The sequence below is a fragment of the Thermothelomyces heterothallicus genome (genome assembly GCF_042370625.1).
Source record: "Thermothelomyces heterothallicus CBS 202.75 unplaced genomic scaffold P884_scaffold_11, whole genome shotgun sequence".
In the NCBI taxonomy this organism is placed as follows: Eukaryota; Fungi; Ascomycota; class Sordariomycetes; order Sordariales; family Chaetomiaceae; genus Thermothelomyces; species Thermothelomyces heterothallicus.
Genome location: NW_027192572.1, coordinates 627,819 through 650,479, shown reverse-complemented (window position 1 = coordinate 650,479; position 22,661 = coordinate 627,819). Strand labels below are relative to the sequence as shown.

Below are 22,661 nucleotides of genomic sequence, written 5' to 3'. Positions count from 1 at the left end.
TCATTCCTGGCTTGTCGTATCGCCATTCCATAGTATTCTCACATGATTTATATTTTTTTTTTCGGAGTCACAGTCGCCCCTCATGGCCAGGATGTTTTTCTCTCACCCATTGAAATATCCTCCGCCATATCTCAGGCCCATCGTGCTCTCTTTCCATGGCTTCTGCAAATGATGCAAGGGCAGCCTTATCGTCCTGTTGCACACCAAACCACCGGGTTGCGTCCCTTATCCTCAGCTTGGCGCATCGAGCATCCTTCTCAGGATGTCCCTGCAATGTCAAGATCGCATTGTTATAGCTCAAGAAGGATTGGTTCTCAACCAGCAGCTCGTGGAACCCTTTCGGGGGAGTGACGACTTTTCGGCGATGGTGTTGTTGAAGGAGGACCTTGTCATTGCTGCCCTGCCTCGCAAAGAACCGGCGGCCAGCCGGAGTCAGTTGTGCTTCCGTGACGCCCAACTAGAACGGGGTTGGTCAGCCGGCAGTCTTTGGTTTCTTGTTCTCCCCCTATTTCTTGGGTATTCTGGTCTGGTGCTGTTTCTCGTACCTCGGGCGTCTCCATGTCGACCAGTTCGGCACCAAACAGCATAGAAATGGTCTGGTGGCCCCAGCATATCCCGCAAAGCTTCTTCCGCGGGTGGTTCGCGACCACATCCAGGATGAACTGGTGGACGCGCAGGATCCACGGGTGCTTCTTGCGCGGGTCGGCGTTCCCGCCGCCAATGACGATCAGGTCGAATGCGGCCGGGTCCGGGAAGTCGCCCGGTTTGTCGGCAGGGTAGAAGAAGGCGAGCTGCGCATCGGGGCGGACGGCGCCGATGCAGCGCACGTACGAGTCGCGGATTTCGGTGATGAAGGGCGAGCGGTACGAGTTAAGCAGGATGGCGACCCGCAGCGGCGGCTGGTCGCCTGTCGGGCTCATGTTGAATGAACCTGCTGACGGACGAAAAGGGGGCTCGCCCTGTTTATCCCCTGCTGGAGAGCATGGAGGCCCGGCTCGACGCTATATAAGGTGTAGGCTTCCCCGGTCGAGATTTCAGGTCCGGGGTAACTACTAGTATCAGCTGACGGCCTGCCGCAGGGGGCCAACAGCAACTGGAGCGGCCGAGGCGCGGGTCCCGGCAAATGACATCATTCAGCAAGAATGGAAGTCGGCATTTGCTCATTTGGGACAAACCAGTTCCCGTACACGAACATTGGTGTCAAGACACACATAAGGGACTATGTACGGATTACAGGCGGACGATCATCCAACGTACCTAGTGTTGATATGAGGGGCGACTCTGACAAGCGAGATACTCCGTAGCTTTTGTACTGTACGTACTTATGTAACCCGACGGGTTACGTCCGTACAGTACGGATTATGCATGTCCGCACCCCATACACAAGGCTAACTAATAACTAGTTAGTTAACTAATGCATTGCTCAATCCGATGAAAGGCCAATGCCGCCTTACCCCTGAGCTGCAAACTAGGGTTAGGGCTTTACTATCCGAGTGCAACACCGACGAGGCCGACTGATTTGGGTGTGTTGCAACTTTGCGGTGGGAAGATACATTCTATTTACGTTAACTAATCTAGAGATTCCAAATGTAAAGCAAATTTTTGTGCGACGCCGACTTAGGCAATTTTTTGCGAAATGTTCTGTCTCCGGCCTAGGCAAGCTTGTAATTAATTATCCGAATCGAGTTGGATAGCTAATGCTACAGCTCGATGGCTGCAAATGACTACAGCTCGGACAGGCTGCAAGATACGACACCACAGCGGTATTCGCGCCGTGGGCGGCACTCCTGGACCAACTGGTACGGGTCTGCAGAAGTGGTGATAAAATGCGTTGATTCTTCCAAGTGCCAGATGCACTTGGGGAGCTGTCTAAATACGGATTACATGTTGACCCCTGGCTCATCATCCCTGTTGGTGGGTCGGTCGGATCTGACCTACTGACAGCTATATGCTGTAACAGCTAATTACAAGAGACATACAACGCCGCGTGTCTACGCCTAGATTGCCATGCTCAACCGTAGGGAACCTCTCGTTTGCTCACGGGCGTCTCTCCCTGGTCAATCGCTCTTTTCTTTTCCCCAGCTCGCTATGAGTGTTGCCCCTTTTGCTCGTTCCGTTGTCATCACCCTCTGTTGCTCTTCTAGGCTAAGGTGACGACATTTGGTGGGATGAAATGAGCAATGAAAGACTGACCACGTAAATATTCTTCAGATGGATATGCCGCCAGTTGTGATCGGGGTCATGTATCACGCTGTGCTGCTGCCCAAACCTACCTCCTCTTTGGAGCTTGCCAGTTGGAAGAGGCTTGAGAAAACAGAACAACAACGAAGGCGCTCAATGATGTCGGTCATGTGGAGACTGTAGGAAGTAGGTGTTCAAGACAGAGCTTCGGGTTGCCAACTTAATTATTGATTAGATATGTTGATTCTTGGGTACTGCGGTTGGCAACCCATTGAGCATCCGGATAACCCTAGGTGACTTTGGAATTTCTCGAGCCTGAATGACTAACGACTGTGCTGGCCTGCATGATACAAGTGTGTGAGATGCCTAAGGTAACACGGCTTTGTTTACAAGTAGGATCAAGCGTGCAAGATGATATATCTACGAAGTTCCTCAAGCCGCTCTTCACGGCGCGGCTCATCGTATGGAAGAAAAGGAATCTCCCCTGAAAAAAAATCCCTGACTTGAATGTTTTGCGCATGAATGTCCAAAGCAATTTTTAATGCGCGAGTGCCGCAGATGTCCTATGTATAATTAATGCCTAGACCCTCAACAGATCTGTAAGTGATAGTGGCAGTCAACTTCCTGAGGTTTGGGGACTTGATACCCTTGCCCTTGTTCCACACAGCCCAACACGTTTCTTTACCACAGTAAACTTCGGGGCCATGGCGGGAAGGCGCCTAGTTCGCCAATCACAAGGATTACCCCTTCAGTTAGCAGTTGAGAAGATTAGGAAGAGCGCAGGCTTTCCGTGGACCCTTCATTTAGACTCCCAATTTGCACTCATTAACATCCAGCACCACCCGTTCCAAACCCAGACAGGCTAGAGAACTCAAAGGAAGACATAGTGCCTCGAAAACTGTCAACGACAATATACACTTCCTACATACACAGTAGGAGCCCTTAAACAGTCGTGTAGCGGGTCTCGGAAGAGAGCCTGTGTTACAAGTAGATGTGGGCAGTGCCTGTCTCCCCACCCCCCTGAAACGTGATCATAGCTTACATCCAAACAGGTTCCATGAACAACTATCCGCTGCAATGTCTCAGTCTGCCAACTCTGTTTCGCTGAATAATCTGGAAGCACGGATACCGCGTGGCCTGGGAACATTATCAAGCAGTATACTCGCATTCCGACACCTTCGACCCTAATTAAGGACTGTCGCTGGAGTGAGAAAGCACAACGTTTAATTGCGCTCTTATCCCTCCACCACTGCGGATTATGGTGCAGTCCCATCCATAACGAGGGATTCGCGCAGGCCGCTTCGCGGCCTCTACCCTCTGGCCCTGCATATTTTTCCCCACACTGCAGCCAGCCCACTTTTCCATTTCCACATAACCAACCAACCAACCAACCCAATCAATCGATCGATCGATTAATCAATTCTAACCACCATAACCACCACAAATCGCTTACGCGCGCGCATTTAAGCCTATATAACAGAAAAAAATCGCTAGCTACGTTACTATAAGTATTCTACAGCTATAGTAATTTTTTATAGTCTTTTTAATATAGTTTTGTATAGTATAGCTATACTACCCGCACTCTCTGATTCCGAGGAGCTATTCGACTCGATCAAACAAGACCTGGCCCGGCTAAGCAGCCCCTATACCCCCTACCCTCCCTATAGCCCTAGTAGCAATAGCTATAGTAATAATAATAACAATAGCCAGAAGCCTGCTACTAAAGCTATAACAATTGACAGGCTTCTTATAGATATATAAGGTAAAATGGTATAGGTCATTAGGAAAGATAAAGTAATGGCCCTATATAATAATATAGCTAGAAAGACTAAGTATATTAAGAATATACTTACCCTATCTATAAGTTATAAACTTATAGCCCTATAGAGCCTAACTAATAACTATAATAGATCATTTGCTACGTCTTAGTCTATAATAATAATAAAGGAGGCGACTATAAAATTAATACTAAGCGCCTTATTAACCTTAAGGCGCTACTTATATATATTATAGGCAAGCCTATAAAATCCCCTTATACCTATTATAGCAAGGGTATGGGCCTATTTTTAGAGTATATTATATCAAACGATAACATTAGTATAGGCACCTATTCTAGCTACTACTATAACTCCGAAACTAAGTACTATACCTTTTACTAGGGCGATAAAAGTAAGTTAACTTATAGGTATAGTTAAAAAAATACTAATAGGTTAATCCAGAGTAGGAGACTCTATAAAAAACCCTATAAAAGCGTGTAGTAGAGGAAGAGCTTATACAAACCGGTTCGTGTATAAAGAGAAAGAAGTAGCAAAGTAAGCAAGGACCGAAAAAAACCGGCACTAGCAAGTAATAGGGCCGTAAAAATATGGTCTCTCCCTCTCTTAATAAATAGGAGGAATCTAAAGAATCTAAAAGCTCTATCTTATCGGTTAACGTATCTTTATACCCCCCTATAACTATGGCTATATATATACCTGTCTCTAGCTCTCGCTATAGGCGTGATTTTAACCCGCTTTATAGCCGTAAAGAGTCTAACCCTCTGCCTTTTACTCGCCCTCCCCTTCTACCTACTATAGGTTTTCCGGCTATATAGGCCTTAAGCTATATTGATTATATCTACGTGCTATTTCTAGGCCTATTATCTAATGAAGAGTATAACCTTAGAATAGTATTAGTAGATATTAGTAACCTATTATAGAGGTCTGCTAATGATAGGGAGGAATAGAGGTATAAAAGGGCCTATAAAATAGGCTATAAGATAGGCTATAAGATAGGTTATAAGATAGGCTATAAGATAGGCTATAATTATTATTAACTATATTTAATATAATTACTTTATTATATTATATACTTTAATACCTATAAAATAAAACTTCTTTTACTCTCTTTACCTAATTAAGACTTTAGGATATATAATATTTGTAAGTTTTTTATACCTTTCTTTATAGCCTAGTAAACAAATAGAGATATTATAGATATTTATAGCCCGAGATATTATAATATAAAATTAGCTATAAGAAAATATAGGTTTGTAAGTATTAAGCCTAATAATAGAAAAAGATTGCCTTTATAACTTATTTATTATTATAGTAAAATGGAGCTATACTAGAAATTTCTTCCGGATAATAGTATAGGGAAATTCTTCTATAGAAGTGCTTAGCTTAATCTTTAGTATCATCTATAGCTATAAGGCAAAGGAGCCTATAAGGATACGGCCTTTAATAACTAGCCAAGAGAGGCATATAATAACTAAGCGAGTCCTATTATAAAGATCTTATTATAGGTTAAGGTTACGAAGTAGAATAATAGGAGCGCTAACCTTAAGCTCTAAAACCCTAGGTAGAATAGAAGGAAAGTCCTATAAAAGTAGGAATTTAGGGGTAAAGGTAGGTACGTTACTATCTCTATTAATAGGAGGGTTTTCTAACTCGTTAACTAAAAGGTAAGTTATAATAGGCCCTAGAAACTCCTTAATGATCGTAGTATTAATATCTTTAATAGTTATATTATAAGGGCAAAGTATTACTCGGCCTATAAATATTGTTAAATCGCTAGTTATAAGTATAAAGACATTTTAAGGATAGACCTATTAGATAAGACTCTCTATTAAATAGTAGAGTTAAAAGGCCAGAAGAGGGTTAATAAGGCTATAGAAGGAAGGATTATAATAAAGGTCCTATAGCTAGTTAATAAATATATAGTTCTCTTTATTAGTACCCTATACCTATATATTCTTAGTTAGTTTATAGACTCGAAGGCTTTTCTAAAGCAAAGAGTATTATAAGTAAGCCTAAACTATCTATAAGCAATCTCCTTTACGGATAATAGGTAGGATCTAAGCAAAGTTACCGCCTAAGATAATTAATAGTCCTCTAAAGATAGATTCGTAGCCCTAGATATCTTATAAGGTTTGGTTTATAGCCTCGAAATAGAAGCGGTATTACATTAGAACCTCGTCCTAAATAATCAACTTTGCTTTCTATAAAAGAGTTACTAACTGTATATTCTTACGAACTATATAGGAGCTATAGTTAAAGAGCTCGATCGGGATTTTAAACCGGCTATAAGAAGTATAGCTACCATTAAGAAGGAGGGCTATAATACTAGAAGACGCTATATAGATAATAACTTTACCTTGTAAGCGGTAGAATGAAGAGAGATAGCGATAGAGAAAGGTCTTTCTAGTTCCGCTAGGGCCCTGGATAAAGAAATAGGCAGTCTATAGCTCTCTCTCTATTACGGTTATAACCTCCTAGAAAATCGTAGACTGACTAGGATTAAGTTTTAAACAGATATCCTTAAATATAGACCTCTGTTCTATGGCGTTATAAGCTAACTCGGCCTATAAAAGCAGGTTCTATTAGATATCCTGCCATTGGTACTAGAATTCCGGAAGATTAAAGTCCTATAGAGATTTTCTATACTCTACTAGGTCTAAGCTTAAGAGGTATAGACTATAGTTATAATGAGGGTATTAAAGATCTTACAGAATACCAAGTATACGGCTTATATACTAAGGAAGGTTATTATAAAAGGACTCCCGGAACTGTAGCTATAGCTCTCTTAGATCTGTAATATCGCCTATAGTAAGGTAGATATAGAATAGGTAGCGAAGGGCTTACCTAGTTTACCAAAGAGAGGCTTCTATAAAGTAGTTAATCTAGCTCTTATCTAAGTCTAGAAGACCTATAGTAATATAGGTAAGCTAGAAAGTAGAATATACTATATTATTAATAGTCTATAAGTCCTAATATAACTAAGCTCCTAGAATACTATAGAGTAGTAAGCGGAGAAAGTACTACTTACCTATAATAGGGGGTATATAGTATATATAGCTAATAGCTATACCCCTCTATTAAGGTTTTTAGACCTATAGACTTCGATCCTAGGTATAATAGGCTAGAAAGTCAATATAAAGAATATTATAGCCATCTTTGTAAGTAGCATTATATATAAAGAAAGCCTTAAGCTCCATTATTCTCTACTCTATCTGCTTTATAAGCTCTTATCGGGTTACGTTTATGGGAAAGAAGATAGTTTATTAATCCTTAAGATAGACCGGAAGACGGTATATAGGCAGGTATTCTTTATAAGTATGAAACTTAAATAGACGAACGATAGCCTCTATAGGGCTAATATAGCGATATTATAAATAAGTATTAACCTCGTTTTATTATTATAAAGTAGATAGCTAGATTATAGACTAATTAGTCCCCTTGTAAATATACTTATAAATGTACTTAATAGACTTTATAGATATATAAATCTCGACATTAATATAAATAATATATTTATAAGAGAGATAAGGGTTATAAGGAACTACCTAGCTATTATCTAATATAATATCTTACCTATTAATCTAGCGAACTATTGTCTAACTATTATTATAGCGCCCATAAATAGGGTAGCTATCGTCTTAGATATATATCTTATCTATAAAAGCTTTTAGGAACCACTTTAAATAGCTTATAATTCTAATCTATAGGTCTTAAACTATATAAGGTATATTTAGGTTAAGGTTACTATATAGGCTATAAGTTATATTAATTATAATTACCTCTCGTAACCTCCTATCTAGGTCTTCTACCTCTATTAGAAGCTTAGCTCGAATCATATAGTCAATGTTTACAGGTATAAGATATACCTATATAGACTCTTAAGTAAGAAAGAGTAGTAAATGACGGTATAGAAGGCCTCGTTTCTAATATTCTATAGTCTATACATTACCTATAAACTACCTAAAAAGATTATTATTACAAAGCTCCTATAAAATAGCTCGACACTTAAGCTTAAATATATAGCTAATAATGTCTAGTCGGTCTAAGGTAGTCTGCCCTAGAAGAAGCTCGTATTAAATTTCTAGCTAATTAGGGTTAGCTATAATAGTAATAAAGAAAGTAGGGTACCTAAGCTTATAGATAATTACTATCAAGTCCTAGTAACATTAGGCGATAAATCGTAGACCTCTAATGTAACTTATAGATAAGATTACCTACTAGCTAAGCTTATAGATATTACTATCTCTATAGTAGAGCTAGTCTTATACTCCTTGATATAGGTCTATATAAAGCTCCTTCTAGTTATATTAGATCTAGTTAAGCTTTTACTAGTCACTTATAGCCTAGATATCTACTAAGAACTGTTAAAATAGGCACTTAAAAAGAAAGGGGATTTGACTATATCTATAACGGGTATATAAAATATACCAGCACTACTAACCTTACTCTATATTAAGCTAAGTCCGGTTTAGACCTTAATAGTCATAGAGCTATAAACTCCTTCGAAAGCTAGGGTCCCTATAAGGAAATATAAGGGGGTAAGTAAGAGAGAGGTATATAGGGGAATGAGGATAAATATACTTCCAAGCCTATATAGAGCTATTAGTAGCTCTATAGGCTAGAACTATATCGCGAAAGCTAGCCTCGGCCTGCTCTTTAGGAATTAGAACTATAACCTTATTAGTAACTAGCAGGTTCTCCCGGCAGAGATTAGTACTATAACTATAGTTAACGACTAGCTATATTTACAGGTTGATAGAGAGTTATATTACATTATTTAATAGATTAAAGCGTTCCTAGGCTATAAGGTATATCTAAATAAATAGATTATATTAGTAGAGGAAGGAATTAAACTATATAAGAAAGTCTATATTAAGGCTAGAAAAGCTAAATACTCTTTATATAGATGTAGCTTATAGGTCGTAAAAGTATAGCTATACAAATTAAGGGGTAGTACCTATTAGGGCCTCTAGAGGACTATAGAGATAGTAAAGTGTACTATAAATCTAGAAGTCGATAGGGCTACTCTATATAAGGTTATAAGTAGTTAGGGTTATAGAGATTAAGGTAAATATAAAAGTATTATTATAGTAGTATAGCTAGTTACGAAACTAGGTAGCTTAGGGGTTAGAGGTATATAAAAGGTCTATAAGAAAAGCTAAAAGGTCGCGAAAAAGGGGGAAAGAAATATCGCCTTATAGGTAGCAGGAGCTAAAGATAGGGTTTATAGTAGTAGAGGACTATAATAGTTAGTAAAGAGCTTATAAAAAGGGAGGTAAATAACGTATAGAGAGACGCTTATCTAGCTAGTAGAACGCTCTATATTCTATATACTTAACATTTTATAGGCTAAGATTATATAATATAATAGACTCGGAGCTATTAATAGGTAACTAACTAATAGGTTTACTAGTTATAAGGAGTCGAGTTATAGCCTAAACCTTATAATTATAAGCATGATTAGAGTGGCGTTAACCACTATATTTAATATAGGTAATATAAACTATATTATTTAAATATATACAAAATATAGAACAGGGCTTATAATAGTAATAGCAAGAGTAAAAGGGGTCTTACGAACTACCTAGATAGCAAACTATATAAGGGCAAGGCATTTTATAGATATAAAAGAGTTTTATAGAGGAGAGAAAATAGAGGCTATAAAAAATTAGTAATATAGGTAGAACATACTAAAAATTTAGATAGAGAAAATAGGGGCTATAAAAATTAGCACACTAAAAATTTAGGCTATAAAAATTAACACGCTAAAAATTTGGACTAATGAAAATTCTTAATAGTTTTCGTATATTAGAAAGTTATCTGTTAACAGCCTTCTTGGCTATAAAACGTTAATAATTAGTTAGTATAGACCCTTGCTTTCCCGTAAAAAATATCATCCTACTAATAGTAAACTTTTTTCCCGTTCTGTAGTCTATATATAATAGACTACCCCCACCCCTACACCTACAACACTCACCTGGTCAGGGCGTCTGTGGCGGAGGCGCGAGACAAGAGACCGGGCCCTGCCCTTGTAGTGGGGCCGGGCCGCGACCAGCATCGGCGTTTGTGGGGCCCAATTGATCGTGATCGTGGCAAATATCCGACCGCAGGCCCCAAGGCTCACCGCCTCGGTCAGACATGTCCGGTAGCGATCCGGGCGGGGGTGCGGCTGGGAAGTGCTGCAAGAGGGGCGCGACGTGTTCCGCCTTGTTGCGGCTTGATTCTCCATATGCATGCGCTCCGGACCCGAAGTGGAAGCTGCTGACCCTGGCGGAAGCCAACAAAGACCCCAGTCAATCATACCCACTTGTCTTGTGTTGCAGGCATTGTGTTCATATCTTGCGTTGTAACTGGCACCGAGGTGGTGGAAGGCTTCGTGTCCCTCGAAATGGCGACGTATTTCTGGCCGGAAACGTAAGACATCCCCCGGCCTTGCCGGCCTGAGGCGTTGTGGTGTTGCGGCACAAATTCCGACAGTCAGTGGTTCGCGTGCGGCTCTTGTAGCATTTTGCCGCAACGGTGAGGCTGATCTCTTTTGAGGAGCAGATGGCTGTGGGCTATGCGATCGGGAATAGCGGCCTGTACGAGTTGCAGAGCTGTTCTCCGGATGCGCCCAAGTCCGCCTCAAGGCAACGTCGAGACAGCAAGGCCACTTTCGGGAGATCGCGTATGGGACCTTGCTCGCCGAGTGGAAGTGTCAAGTTCGTATCCCCCACGGAACGCGGATGCTTAATAGAGAGCGATGGTAGGTAGACGCGGCCTGCGGCCTCCCAAGCTCTTCTAGTTCGTGCAGCGCCGAGTGCCGAGACCGAAAGGCCATAGCAGAGGGACGGCTGTGGGACTGTGCACACATGGGACACCACTTGGAGGGATCCGGTGAGACGGTCAGATACTATGAGTCGACTCCGTATGGGTCCATGCACACTACCTGGACATGCCGGATATGTATGCACTCAGGCAGTACTGCTATTTTCGGGTTCCTAGTCGATACGCAAACTTTGCAACAGGGCAATGCCCGTATATTTGTGATAGACCTGTCTGATTGTGATAAAGGCCAGCCACCGCCTTCTCTTTCTACTACACACAATGCATAGGAACTTACAATAAAAGTCAATGTTGTCGAAGCATGCAGGTTGCTTGCTACCTTGGTGGCGATACTGTCAGCGATCAATCGCGGGGAATATCGGATGGTTGCCTCGGTGTTTGATCAATGTCATCCGAGTCAGCAAAGCACCTTGTCGAGGGAGTAAGGTTTCTCGGCCCCGCCACTGGATTTTTTTTAAAAAAAATCGGCGTTAGGAATGGAACTGGGATCCGTGGCTCTGCAACCTTTCAATCACCACCCACCTTCTACTCCGGGGCGTATGAAGGAATGTACCTAATCTGTGCCTTGTAAGTACTCTCTGTACTGCGTCAAAGTGTCATTTAGCCCTGTGCCCACAAGACCGATTAGTTATTGCAAAAAAGCACTCGATTACTCCGTAGCGCGGGAGATGCTAGTGCCAGAGAGACGCGGGTCTAATCAATGATTCTGCATTCCAAGCACAGTCAACCTCTCAAATATGTTTGGCTAACCTCAACTGTTGTTCGAGGTTTGAGCGGTCTGACAAATGAACCCCCGACAGGCAATGAGGCTGTTGATGCTCCACTGGGTGGGACTTGCCCTTGATTATTTTAGGTGGGGTTGCCGAGCCATTTCTTTCTGTTTCCGACTTGTGGGGGTGGGCCTCGGCCTGCCTTTGAGGCGGCCCGTTCGCCTCATCCTGCAAGGACTCGCGGTTGCCTCCACGGGCTTTGTAACGACGCTACTATCTCGGCCATTGCGGCCATTACGGCCATTGCCAACGAAGATCAATTCCCTCGCGCCTCGCATTACTTGATGGCCTTTGGATGATGGTGATTCAACGGTGAACTTTGCAGCATGGTCACGTTTCCTGCTTCCCACTCGCGCCGCAGCATAACACGGTCGGATGAGAGCCACCCTCTGCCGACTGCAAAGCAAAGGCATGGGACGCGGGAATCCGCTGCAGGATCGCCAGGCAGTGCAACTCACATCAAGTCGCCGCCAGCAAGGCGGGCCACGAAACGTGTAGTACGGTCTCTGAAGAGAGCTTCCCCACAAAGCGCATTCGCCACCGAAAGAGAACCGTGAAGCACTTCTCAGTGGAATGTATGCTAATGAGTTCCCGAAAAATCAGCACAATGCGCAGGCAGCAGGAGCACCTAGGGCGCACAAAAGTGTGTGTGCATACAGACGGAAGTAAGCCTGCAGTGCCTGCCTGCTCATCGTGATCACGCTCTATGCGCGTCCACCTCTTGGCGTGGATTGGACGGAGGAAGCAACAAATCCCGGCTTCTCTCGGTTGGGACGAGGCTGTATGACTTGCACCATGGGCAAGTTGGCGCTGCGTGGTATATAAGGTACCTTACACACCGCACCACCAACCGGAGGTGCGAGAGGGCGGAATCGCCGCTCTCCTCCTTCGACTTTCGACTTGGACCCCTCCTATACATATTGGTCTCACGCGCCTGGCTTTGCTGCGGAGACCCCGAGTGCCACCGATCTACTGATAACACGTGTAGGTGGAGGTCCCAACCCCCCGTCCCCTGTCAGCGCCCTCCAGGAACAGGGGCAGCCGATCGTTTCTAGAACGTATCTTTCCGCCACCAAGGCCGGCCTCCAGGGCACATTCTGGAAGCCAGCACCCTTCCCGATCTTCTCACCTTTCTTTTTGTGGGGGGACCCTGGGGACAGTTTTGCTCACTTTGCCTCCTACCCGATAAATTATGTTGGCCACATTGAGTCGACATCCCGCTCACCGACTTCTTCCCCTTAGGCTACGGATAGATTGACTTCGACAGTAATACCCTCCGCCGATACGCTCCTTTACCCACCCCTCGCTGATCGTTCTCGACAAAGCGCCGGCATCTCCTCCCCGCCCCTCTCCCCCTTCGGGACTCTTACCGCTCATTCAGCACACGGAATCTGCTTGTCATCCCGCACCATGTACGGTTACTCATCGTCGTCTGACACTGATGATGAGTACTACTACCGCAAACATAAGGGGGCGGCCCCCGCGAACAACAATTCGAACGATGCCAACAAGAAGAAGAAGAAGCGCAAGCTACCGCCGCAGCAGAGCATCAACCGTATATGGAAGCGCTTCAGCAACAAGCGTTTCAACAAGGCCCTCGCCGTTCTTCCCTTCGACCCGGTCCTGCCTCCCGTCCTCTGCGACCGGTCCAACGAACTGTTGACCGCCGGCTACGAGCGTGCCGTGGAGGAATGTCGCCGAAAGGTCCGGAAGATCATCCAAGAATGCCGGAGGGTGAACACGCGATACCGCGATCCTGGCTGGGATATTGTACGTTTCCACTTCTACCTCGTCTCCGCTCGCGCTTCGGGGGAGTTCTTCCACGCCGGGCGATACCGTTTCCTTGGACGGTTGCTGACGCGCCGCAGGACTGGGACCTGAAGATGGAGAAGGGCCACTGTCTGAACAGCCTCGGCCGGAACAAATTCGATTTGAGCATGTCGTCAATGATGAACCCGAATTCGGTCGTGCCGAAGGCGGTCAAGCGCGTCCACGAGATCTTCGAGAACCCGACATTCTTGGCCCACGTTAGCGGTTCCGACGTCAAGCAGGGCAGCCTGGGCGACTGCTGGCTAATGTCCAGCCTTTCGGGTCTGGCCAACGTCAAGGATGGCATCAGGCGTATCTGCGTCGAGTGGGACACCAGAATCGGCATCTACGGTTTCGTCTTCTACAGAGGTTAGTAGTGCTTGCAATTGATCCCGTAGCCCCCCTGAGCTCGAGCTGTTTCCCCAGGTCACTGACATATTTGCAGACGGAGAATGGATTTATTCCATCATCGACGACAAGCTCTACCTCAAGTCGCCGTGCTGGGATTCGCCAAGTTTGCAGCGCGACCTTCTGCAGCAGATTGACCGTGAAGACGTCGAGCGCGTCTATCGCAAGACGTATCAGACGGGCTCCAAGGCGCTTTTCTTTGCGCAGTGCAAAGACCAGAACGAGACCTGGGTGCCCCTGATCGAGAAGGCCTATGCCAAGGCCCACGGGGACTACCTGTCCTTGTCCGGTGGTTGGATCGGTGAGGGGCTGGAGGATCTCTCCGGCGGTGTCACCACCGAGCTTCTCGCCTCTGATATCCTCGACCTGGACAGTTTCTGGGAAAACGAGCTGAGCAAGGTCAACGAAGAGTTCCTCTTCGGTTGCAGCACCGGCCTTCTCGATGGCGGTTACGGTGACCGCGACGGCATCGAGGAAGGTCATGCCTACCTCGTGATGGAGGCGCGGACGCTCAAGAACGGAACTCGCCTTGTCAAGCTGAGGAATCCATGGGGCATGAACAAGAAGGGCCTCTGGGAGGGTGCCTGGTCTGACGGGTCCAAGGAGTGGACGACCGAGGTGCAGGAAGAGTTGAACCACCAATTCGGCAGCGATAGCGTCTTCTGGATTTCGTACGAGGACATGCTGCGCAAGTATCAGCACTTTGACCGCACCCGCCTGTTCCGCGACCCCGACTGGCGCTGCTGTCAAAGGTGGATCGGCGTCGATGTGCCGTGGAAGCCACAGTACCACGAGAAGTTCCACATCAAGCTGACGCGCGAAGGTCCCCTGATCATCGTCCTGAGCCAGCTTGACAACCGCTATTTCAGGGGCCTGCAGGGCCAGTACACCTTCCGCTTGCAGTTCCGCGTTCACGAGCAGGGCCGCCCGGACCCCGAGGACTACATTGTCCGTAGCCATGGCAACTACCTGATGAGCCGCTCCGTGTCGGTCGAGCTGCCGTCGATGCTCCCGGGTATATACAGTGTCTTCATCAGCGTTGCTGGCGAGCGCAACCCCGACGTCCCGAGCATCGAGGAGGTCGTCAAGCGTGAGTGTAAGAAGCGGGTCGAGAACGAGAAGCTTGCCCAGGTGGGGTATGCGTATGATCTCGCCCACAGCAAGGGCGCTGCTCACCTCGAGGCGGTCAAGAAGGCGCGCAAGAAGGCCGATCAGAAGAAGGCTAGCGAGGCTCGTCAGAAGGAGCGCCACCGCCTATGGGAGAAGCGACACCTCAACCGCCAGATCACGAAGAAGCAGGGCCGAAAGAACAACCAGAAGCTCGAGGCCAAGCAGGCAGCTCGCGAGGAGAAGAGGCGGAAGGCCGAGGAGCTGAAGCCTCAGGACAAGGGCGTGCAGACCGAGGAGCCAAAGCAGGACAAGCCGGAGGAGGACAAGGAGGAGGCAAAGGGTGCCGCATCTGAGGAGAAGCCCAAGGCTGAAGGCAAGGCCGATTCCGAGGCCAAGAAAGAGGACACGCAGACGCAGGGCGGTGATAAGGCCGATGATGAGGACGACTCGCCCGGCTCGACTCCGATAGCCACGCCCCTCGAAACTCCCACCACAGAAACGGCCTCGCAACTGGCGGACAATGCCGACGGGACGGGAGATTCGGAGAGCAAGCCGGAAGAGAAGGCCGGTTCCTGCGCCGGCTCCGACTCCTCCGGCAGCCCATCTCCCACTCCGAAGACCGACGCTTCTTCCACGCCCAGCCCCGACGTCAAAGACAAGGACGCGGAAAAGGTGCCGGTTCCGCCCGTCGACGAGTCCAAGGTGTCCGGTGGGCCGCCTCCTCCGCCGGCGGCGGCGGCGACGACGAAGAAGGCTCCCAACATGTACGTCACTTCGGACGGCGAGTCGAGTGCGTCGCCCATCTCGGACTGGGAGGAGCTCTACAGCAGCGACGACATGTCGCGCAAGCCGCGCATGGCCGCGCCGGCCCCGCCCAACACCGCCACGGTCAGCAAGTACCAGGACGAGACGGAGGACGAGAACGAGCCGGAGCCGTGGAACGCCATCGCCATCGTGGGGCTGCGCGTCTACTCCAAGGACGAGGACCTCGAGCTGCGCGTCGTCATGGAAGGCGGCGAGCTCCTGGAGGGCGGCATGGGCGAGAAGGGCGGCGTGGATCTCGACAACGCGCAGGCCAACGCTGGCGGCGCGCGGACGACGACGCGCCCGGACAAGAAGTCCGAGGAGGAGGGGAAGGAAGAGGATGCCGAAGCGTACGAGGGTGACAGCGAAGAAGAGAAGAAGAAGAAGGAGGAGGAGAAGATGGGGAAGAAGGGGAAGAAGAAGGACAACGGCGGAGACGGGAGCGAGGGTGAGGGTGTCGCCGACAAGGAGCAGTCGGTGGATGACGGGATGGCGCCGTACGCGGTCATCGTGCAGAAGGGCAAGGGCGAAGAGGAGTACGAGACGGCTGCTGAGACCTTGATGGACTAGCGGCTCATTTTTTTTTTTTTTTTTTTACGGAAGGGTTTTGATTATAGCATCTGAATACCCAACGGCTACGGAGTAATGCATCTAGAATGCGCGAGAGACATTTAGAGGAGTAGGGAAGCGTTTTGTGGTGATCGGGGGAGTTTTGGTTTAGGCTGACGTTTATTAAATCGGATGTCTTTTTTCTTGGGTTAATTACGTCGTTTTTCACCGCTTCCTCTGGGCGTCTGTACACGAAAGACATGCCACTCGATCTTGCACACATATAATTATGCTGCTAACTCGGGAATAATAATACATCATCAAAAAAACCAAAAAAAAAATTTCCTGCCCTTATGTGCCGTAGTACAATTTGTATCAGGCTTCAAACCAGCCCCCAACTTACACCGAACCCGGAACCCAAACAGATAGCGGTGGTATATCAGAGACCAAAATTCAGTTCGTCTTCTTGCCGGCACCGACCTCGGTTGTCACGGCGGGTTTGCGGCCCTGGGCCTGTGGAGTCCGGACGAAGCGAGTGTATGCGAACACTGCGGCAACGAGAATGGCGATGATGACGGCATTTCCTGTGAGGGTTGGGTTGGTTGGTTTCCTTTGGTCAGCTCGACTCGCGGAAAAAAAGTTTCTAGCATACTGGTGTCCTTGATGGGTTGCCTTGCTCTCCTTGGTGGGGTGTGATATCGCTCGGATTTGGACAAGGAGATGTTGGGAGAGAAGGGGTTGGGGGGGTTGGTTTGAGGAGTTTTACCCCACCCCACGGATTGCTCACCTGCGATGAACTTGCCGACCCCGCCGACCAGGTCGAACACGCCCTTGCCGAGGTCACTTAGGAAGGCGTATAAGCCGGCGAAGAGGTTGAAGATGCCGCTGACGAAGGAATGGACGATGGCGTAGGCGGCGTCCGAGACGGAGGACAGTAGCTCTCCGACGGACTTGATGAGGTCGGTCATGGCGTCTGTGACGGCCATCTTGCTTCTTTTTTTGTGTCAGGCTCTCGTTTTGTTCTGGGCTACGGTGGTGGGTTGGTTGGTCTGGTCTGTGTGAGAGGCGGTTGGTGTGGCTGTGACTGGTGGTCTAGGAGTATTGAGGGAAGGAAGTCAATCAACCGGATGGTCGAAATAATAAAACGAAAACAGGCAAGTTGTGACTCGTAATGATGAGGGGGGTGGGCATGACGTCAAGTCTCCCGATCGTTCGACCAAGGTTGACCAATTTTAACCAATCTGGCACATGGCACGCGACTTGACACGACCGCAAAGACCCTTTAGGTGCTGTTAAAAGCTGGCGGGTGTGGGCGATGACGTCTGCTTGAGCTCGGTCAGGGAGTCGGGGATCTATTGGTAGCTACATACATAGAATCGGCTCATCACTGAGCAGCTGACCTTAGGAGCAAGAAGGAACGGACAGCTACAGGGTATCAGCGAGGAGAGCGGGCAACGAGACGTGAACATCACAAGTCACCCAGAGATCTGCCTTGCTCTTGTTGTGATTTGCTACTCAGAACCTACCTTTTGTCCTAGGCTACCTAAACAATCACTCAGGGGGCTGAATGTCATGATGTACATACCTACCTGCTACGCAACGCAAGAGGGACTGCGAGACGGCATCTAAGCCGGAAAGAAGGGGTATTGTTCATCAAGATTACGTCTGATAATCGAGGACACTCTACTTCTCCTTGCCTTTCGGTGACGGCGGCGCTGCGGCACCGGCCTCTGGCGCCGAAGCATCATCACGGACCTCTCCTTGCGGCGCCCGCTCGCTAGAAGGCGCGGATACGGCGGCTGATTGAGTGTTCGAGTTCGCAGACCCCGTCGGCTCGGGCGGTGTGGCTGGTTGGACAATCTGATTTCCCGACGCAGGGAGCTGAGGCTCCCCTGTTTGTGCTTCGGACCGTTCCTGAACGGCTGGCAGCGGACCCGGCGGCACGACTATCGAACCCCCTATCGGATTCTGGGCAACTGCGGGGCCCGTCGACCCGGCCGGCGTAGTGTTTTCAGCCGAGTCCTCCTCGTCCACCTCCTTTGCAGCTCCCGTGCCGCGGCTCGCGCGCCGGCAGAGGATGACGCCCGTCACCGCTCCGACCAACGCGACGACTCCGAACGAGACGCCGACACCAATGGCAATCTTCTTCCAGTAGTCAAATCCCGGACCGTACGGGCCCTGATATTTATGATCGGGGTTGTCATCGGAACCGGAACCGGAACCGGAACCCCCGTAGTTCGAGCTGCAGTAGGTGCTCGTGCAGAACTCGGACGCACCCGGGGTGTAAGCACCGTAGCTCTCAAACGCTTTGATCTCGGGCGTCGGGGTGCTTCCGTCAGATGGAAACTTGACAGGGGCTACGGCGATCTCGTGGTTGGCCAGATCATAGACGACATATGCGCGCCGTAGGATCGAACCGCCCAGACTGTAAAGGTAGGAGTAAGAACTGGTCGACGACGAGTCGGTATAATACTTCTGGATGGCAAAAAAGCACATGCCCGACTCGAGGGGCGAGCCGTACCAGGTGAGATCGCTGTACATGATGGATGGCTGCACCAGATCTGCCGTCTCGACGTCCAGCTTGGGGCCGCCGTCGCCGCCAATCTCGAAGACGAATCTGGTGTTGTTGCGCTCGCCGGCGTCGCACGGGATCGTGAAGTACCCGAGCGACTTGTTATAAGTGGCGCTGGCGGCAATCTGGTCGGCGAGCGAGTCGGGCAAGAACGAAAACACCTCGCCGTGGCCCAAGACGACGTCCACAGGGAAGTCGTTTGTCCGGATGGCGGGCATGGGAGCCCCGGAGGCACTGGTGCCGTTGATGGCGTTGAGGGTGACGGAGAAGCCGTACTGGTACGAGTATGAGTACGAGTTGTAGCCAGTCGGGAGGCGCACCAGGTCGCCTGAGTATCTGGACCGGTCGACGGCGCCAAAGAGCAGGCTGCCGGAGGAGGCCTGGGCGTTGTCCAGCCAGATGCTGTACGCGGGAGTGGCGATCTTGCCGGACAAGACCATGCGATCCATGACGTTGTCATAGACGCCGGCCGAAGAGGAGGCAGTGTAGTAGCCCGAGGACGAGTTGTAGCCGAGGCCGAGCACGCCGATCCAGCGGTAGGCGGACGAGACCAAGCCCATCGGGTAGTCGTCGAACTCGACGCCGGCAAACGCGAGCCGGTCGGTCATGTTGCGGCCCGAGACGTAGTTCATGTCCGCGTAGGAGGCGCTGAAGTCGTCGTAGCGAGAATTGGGGGGCAGGTAGGTCGAGGACAGCGTGGCATTGAAGCTGCCCCATCGGCATAGAGAGCCGGACAGTGCATCCGAATAGTCGTCATGGTCCCCATAAGAATCATCGTAATAAGTGCGGTAATACCACTGAGGCGAGCATTCGCGAGTGTTAGCGTCGGGCACCCAGGTGTCCCCGGTCGTCGTCGAGATGAGCAGCGACAGGTTCTGCGGGGGGGTGCCGACTGTGGCATCGACAACGTAGGCATATCCGGCACTCGACTTGAGCGCGCCACGTTCCGAGGAGGCGCGGGCTGAGAGGACGACGTCTTTGTGCTGCGAGAACGGGACCAGCACGTGCTGGGCGGACACGGCAGCAGCTGAGAGCATGCCGATCACCAGCGGGGACAGACTAGCGTGGAGCGCCATTCGTGCAGAAGCGCAGCGGCGGGCGCCCGGGGGTTTGGAACAAAAAAGGAATGTGCGGTGTCGCCCAAAAGTGAAACAGATCAGATCAGATGAGATCGGATCAAACCAAAACGATTGGACGTCGATTCTACCTCGACATGGTGGGCGATGATATACAGTAATCAGAATGAGCGACAGCGAAGGGTGATGGTGGAAACAAAGTATACGGATTATGTATGCCCGAAACGAAAAGGCGAGAGGACTTGACCGTTAGTTAGTTTTTTCTGTTGCCTACTGGTGCCTGGCCAAGCTTTTTCCAGGGGTCGGCTAGCGTGGATAGCACTCTGGGCTCCCAAGGTTGCACCTTGGCAATTGGAGGCCTGGCCAGAACTCATCTCGACCGAGACGAGACGTCTTGATGCCCGGGGACAGTGAGGAACGAATACAGAGAATGCGGGAAGGGAGAAAAGTATGTATGTACAATACAATAAACAAAACCGAGAGAGTGAAGCTCAAACGTGCACTCGCAGACATCCGAGCAATGTTGCGGTGAGGAACGAGGAAGATTCCACTTCTCCGTCCATGCCTGCCTGCAATAAACGCATGGAACTTGTGCTCAGCCTGTTGGCTCCGTGCTGTGACGGCTGTCGAAGAGATTTTGCTGCGGTGAGAGTCAATTGAAGCAATTGAAGACTGGTAGCAACGCCAAGAACGGACTAATTTTGGTAAGGTACGGATTACGGAGTACCTGTGCTGGATGACTCCCCCCTACTCAATATAGAAAGTGGGTCAAGACCGGAACCCCTCGTTGCCGCGGGTGGGCAGGGCGGGGCGAGGGGTTCTGATGGGCTCCAACTTGCGGGTACCACCTAATATCCATTGTCAGGTACCTACCTGACGTCGTGCCTCGAACTTTCCGCAACCTCGAGGTCCTGCTGCTGCATCGACCAAATCTCCCAGCTCCGTCAGGATGCAGTCCGGAATTTCAGGTGCGTGAGCTGTACAAAAAAAAAAGCGAGAGGAAAAGATAAAAGAAACATAAAAGAAGAGAACAAAGAGAGCAAGAACACTCCAGATCTGGACCTCCCTTCTCGAGAATCACGCTGACCCTCGTACTCGTAGCATCGAAGGAGCTGGTCTCCAAATTCAACGAGCTGCTCGCGTCCGAGTCGCACTTCGGCCTGCTCGCGACCATCGCCTCGGAAGAGCTGCGGCCGCTGCAGCTGCTCACGCCGTCCTCGCCGGCCTCGTTCGAGTCCAACGTCGAGTCCTTGCTGCAGCCGCACCTCAAGCCGAATGAGGCCCTCTACGTCATCCTGCGGAGGTACCAGTCCGCGCCGGCCCTGGTGGCCGTGACGTACGTGCCCGACACCGCCCCGGTGCGCCAGAAGATGCTGTTCGCCTCGACCCGCCTGACCCTGGTGCGCGAGCTGGGGAGCGAGCACTTCCGCGACACCTTCTTCGCCACCACCCCCGAGGAGCTCAGCCCGGCCGGCTTCAAGAGCCACGACGCCCACACCGCCCTCGAGGCCCCGCTCACAGAGGAGGAGAGGAGCCTGGGCGAGGTGCGGCGCGCCGAGCAGGAGGCGGGCATGGGCACGGCGACGCGCGAGCTGCACCTGAGCAAGAACCTGATGACCCCCGTCGCCGAGGACGCGCTGCAGGCCCTTAAAGACCTGGGTGCCGGCGACAAGCGGTCCTTGGTCATGCTGGTATGTTACAACGTTATACAGCATACAGCGACATGACCGCCGCTTACCTTTTCTTTTACTAGAAAATCAACCCCGAATCTGAGTCGATCCAGCTGGTTCCGGACGAGTCCGCTCCTTCCTCGATCCCCGAGCTCGTGCAGACCATCTCCCCCGCAGAGCCGCGCTTCACCTTCTACCGCTTCTCGCACGTGCATGACGGCAGCGAGTCCAGCCCTTTGCTCTTCTTCTACACATGCCCGACCAACTTTAGCACAAAGGCCATCAAGTTCCGCATGATGTATCCCCTGATGAAGAGAGCCGTCCTCTCGATCGCTGAGCAGGAGGCGGGGCTCAAGCCGGACAAGAAGTTCGAGGTGGAAGACCCGAGCGAGATCACGGAGCAGGGCGTCCTGGACGAGTTGCACCCCAAGGTTGAGGTGAAGAGAGGGTTTAACCGTCCGAAGAGGCCGGGTCGGTGAACACATCCCACATCCAGCCATGTCCCTTGGCGCGCTCAGGCCATCATAACAGAACAGAAAAATGAAAAAATACAGAGCTACTAGCGTTCTTGGTGGGATTTCTGCGATGTACGTCCTCGTCTCGTTAGTTCAGTGCAAGCACATCTACTCCTCAACTGTGGTTTCTGTCTCTGGTCGCTCTCCCTGGTCGGCGTCTAGGCCGAAACAAATTGATCTTTCCACACACAAGGTCGTACACGACTGTATTTTTGTTTTCATCTCTCTTTTCCCTCCCCACCCCCGTTACGAGTTGGCTGGCGGGACGAAGCCTGTCATTTATTGACTAGGAGGTGAAACATTACATGGTTTTCTCCTTTCCGTTCCTCCTCCCGACGTCCGACCTCTTCCTCTAAGCAATCCCCTTCCCCCCCTCCCCTGCGTCTGACGCTGCCTTGGCGACCGTCTGGCTACGCCTACGAGTCCGAGTCGTGCTCCTCGAGCATCTTGAGCGCCTTGGCCCGCTTGTTCGCCAGCATGTACAGCCTCGCGGCCGTGACCATGCCGCCGGCGCGCGAGTCGAGCATCTATTTTTCCGATCCTTCGACGGAAACGCATCGAGTTAAAGAAAGACAGGATAGCGGGTCTTAGAGA

The 22,661-nt window shown here is 49.5% G+C and overlaps 6 protein-coding genes across 6 annotated transcripts; 3 read left to right on the top strand and 3 right to left on the bottom strand.

Moving 5' to 3' along the window:
- Window position 1: 1 nt before the first annotated feature.
- On the bottom strand, window positions 2-1,035 carry P884DRAFT_223952 (class I glutamine amidotransferase-like protein). The gene is made up of 2 exons (XM_069439579.1): window positions 546-1,035; window positions 2-457 (listed from the first exon to the last, which is right to left on the bottom strand). Exons 1-2 carry the CDS (start codon window positions 918-920, stop codon window positions 68-70), a joined length of 765 nt encoding a protein of 254 aa, XP_069297613.1. The 5' UTR covers window positions 921-1,035; the 3' UTR covers window positions 2-67.
- Window positions 1,036-10,382: 9,347 nt separating this feature from the next.
- P884DRAFT_307427 (uncharacterized protein) lies at window positions 10,383-10,712 on the top strand (the record flags this gene model as incomplete). Its single annotated transcript, XM_069445132.1, has 1 exon — window positions 10,383-10,712. Exon 1 carries the CDS (start codon window positions 10,506-10,508, stop codon window positions 10,710-10,712), a length of 207 nt encoding a protein of 68 aa, XP_069297612.1. The 5' UTR covers window positions 10,383-10,505.
- Window positions 10,713-12,964: 2,252 nt separating this feature from the next.
- Window positions 12,965-16,255, top strand: P884DRAFT_269811 (uncharacterized protein; the record flags this gene model as incomplete). The annotated part of the gene is made up of 3 exons (XM_069442296.1): window positions 12,965-13,324; window positions 13,423-13,732; window positions 13,809-16,255. 3 exons carry the CDS (start codon window positions 12,965-12,967, stop codon window positions 16,253-16,255), a joined length of 3,117 nt encoding a protein of 1,038 aa, XP_069297611.1.
- Window positions 16,256-16,687: 432 nt separating this feature from the next.
- P884DRAFT_292151 (uncharacterized protein) lies at window positions 16,688-17,390 on the bottom strand (the record flags this gene model as incomplete). The annotated part of the gene is made up of 2 exons (XM_069444145.1): window positions 17,022-17,390; window positions 16,688-16,818 (listed from the first exon to the last, which is right to left on the bottom strand). Exons 1-2 carry the CDS (start codon window positions 17,218-17,220, stop codon window positions 16,688-16,690), a joined length of 330 nt encoding a protein of 109 aa, XP_069297610.1. The 5' UTR covers window positions 17,221-17,390.
- Window positions 17,391-17,880: 490 nt separating this feature from the next.
- Window positions 17,881-20,034, bottom strand: P884DRAFT_259657 (aspartic peptidase domain-containing protein). The gene has a single exon (XM_069441371.1). The coding sequence runs from the start codon at window positions 19,880-19,882 to the stop codon at window positions 17,918-17,920; it is 1,965 nt and encodes a 654-aa protein (XP_069297609.1). The 5' UTR covers window positions 19,883-20,034; the 3' UTR covers window positions 17,881-17,917.
- Window positions 20,035-20,831: 797 nt separating this feature from the next.
- Window positions 20,832-22,334, top strand: P884DRAFT_285076 (uncharacterized protein; the record flags this gene model as incomplete). Its single annotated transcript, XM_069443740.1, has 3 exons — window positions 20,832-20,850; window positions 20,984-21,573; window positions 21,636-22,334. The coding sequence occupies 3 exons, from the start codon at window positions 20,832-20,834 to the stop codon at window positions 22,029-22,031; spliced, it is 1,005 nt and encodes a 334-aa protein (XP_069297608.1). The 3' UTR covers window positions 22,032-22,334.
- Window positions 22,335-22,661: the final 327 nt, after the last annotated feature.

Excerpts from the sequence above, each read along its gene's own strand:
- P884DRAFT_223952 (XM_069439579.1), bottom strand. The coding sequence starts at position 920 with ATGAGCCCGACAGGCGACCAGCCGCCGCTGCGGGTCGCCATCCTGCTT. Across the intron at positions 458-545 it reads TCGACATGGAGACGCCCGAG|TTGGGCGTCACGGAAGCACA; the intron begins GTACGAGAAACA and ends ACCCCGTTCTAG.
- P884DRAFT_259657 (XM_069441371.1), bottom strand. The coding sequence starts at position 19,882 with ATGGCGCTCCACGCTAGTCTGTCCCCGCTGGTGATCGGCATGCTCTCA.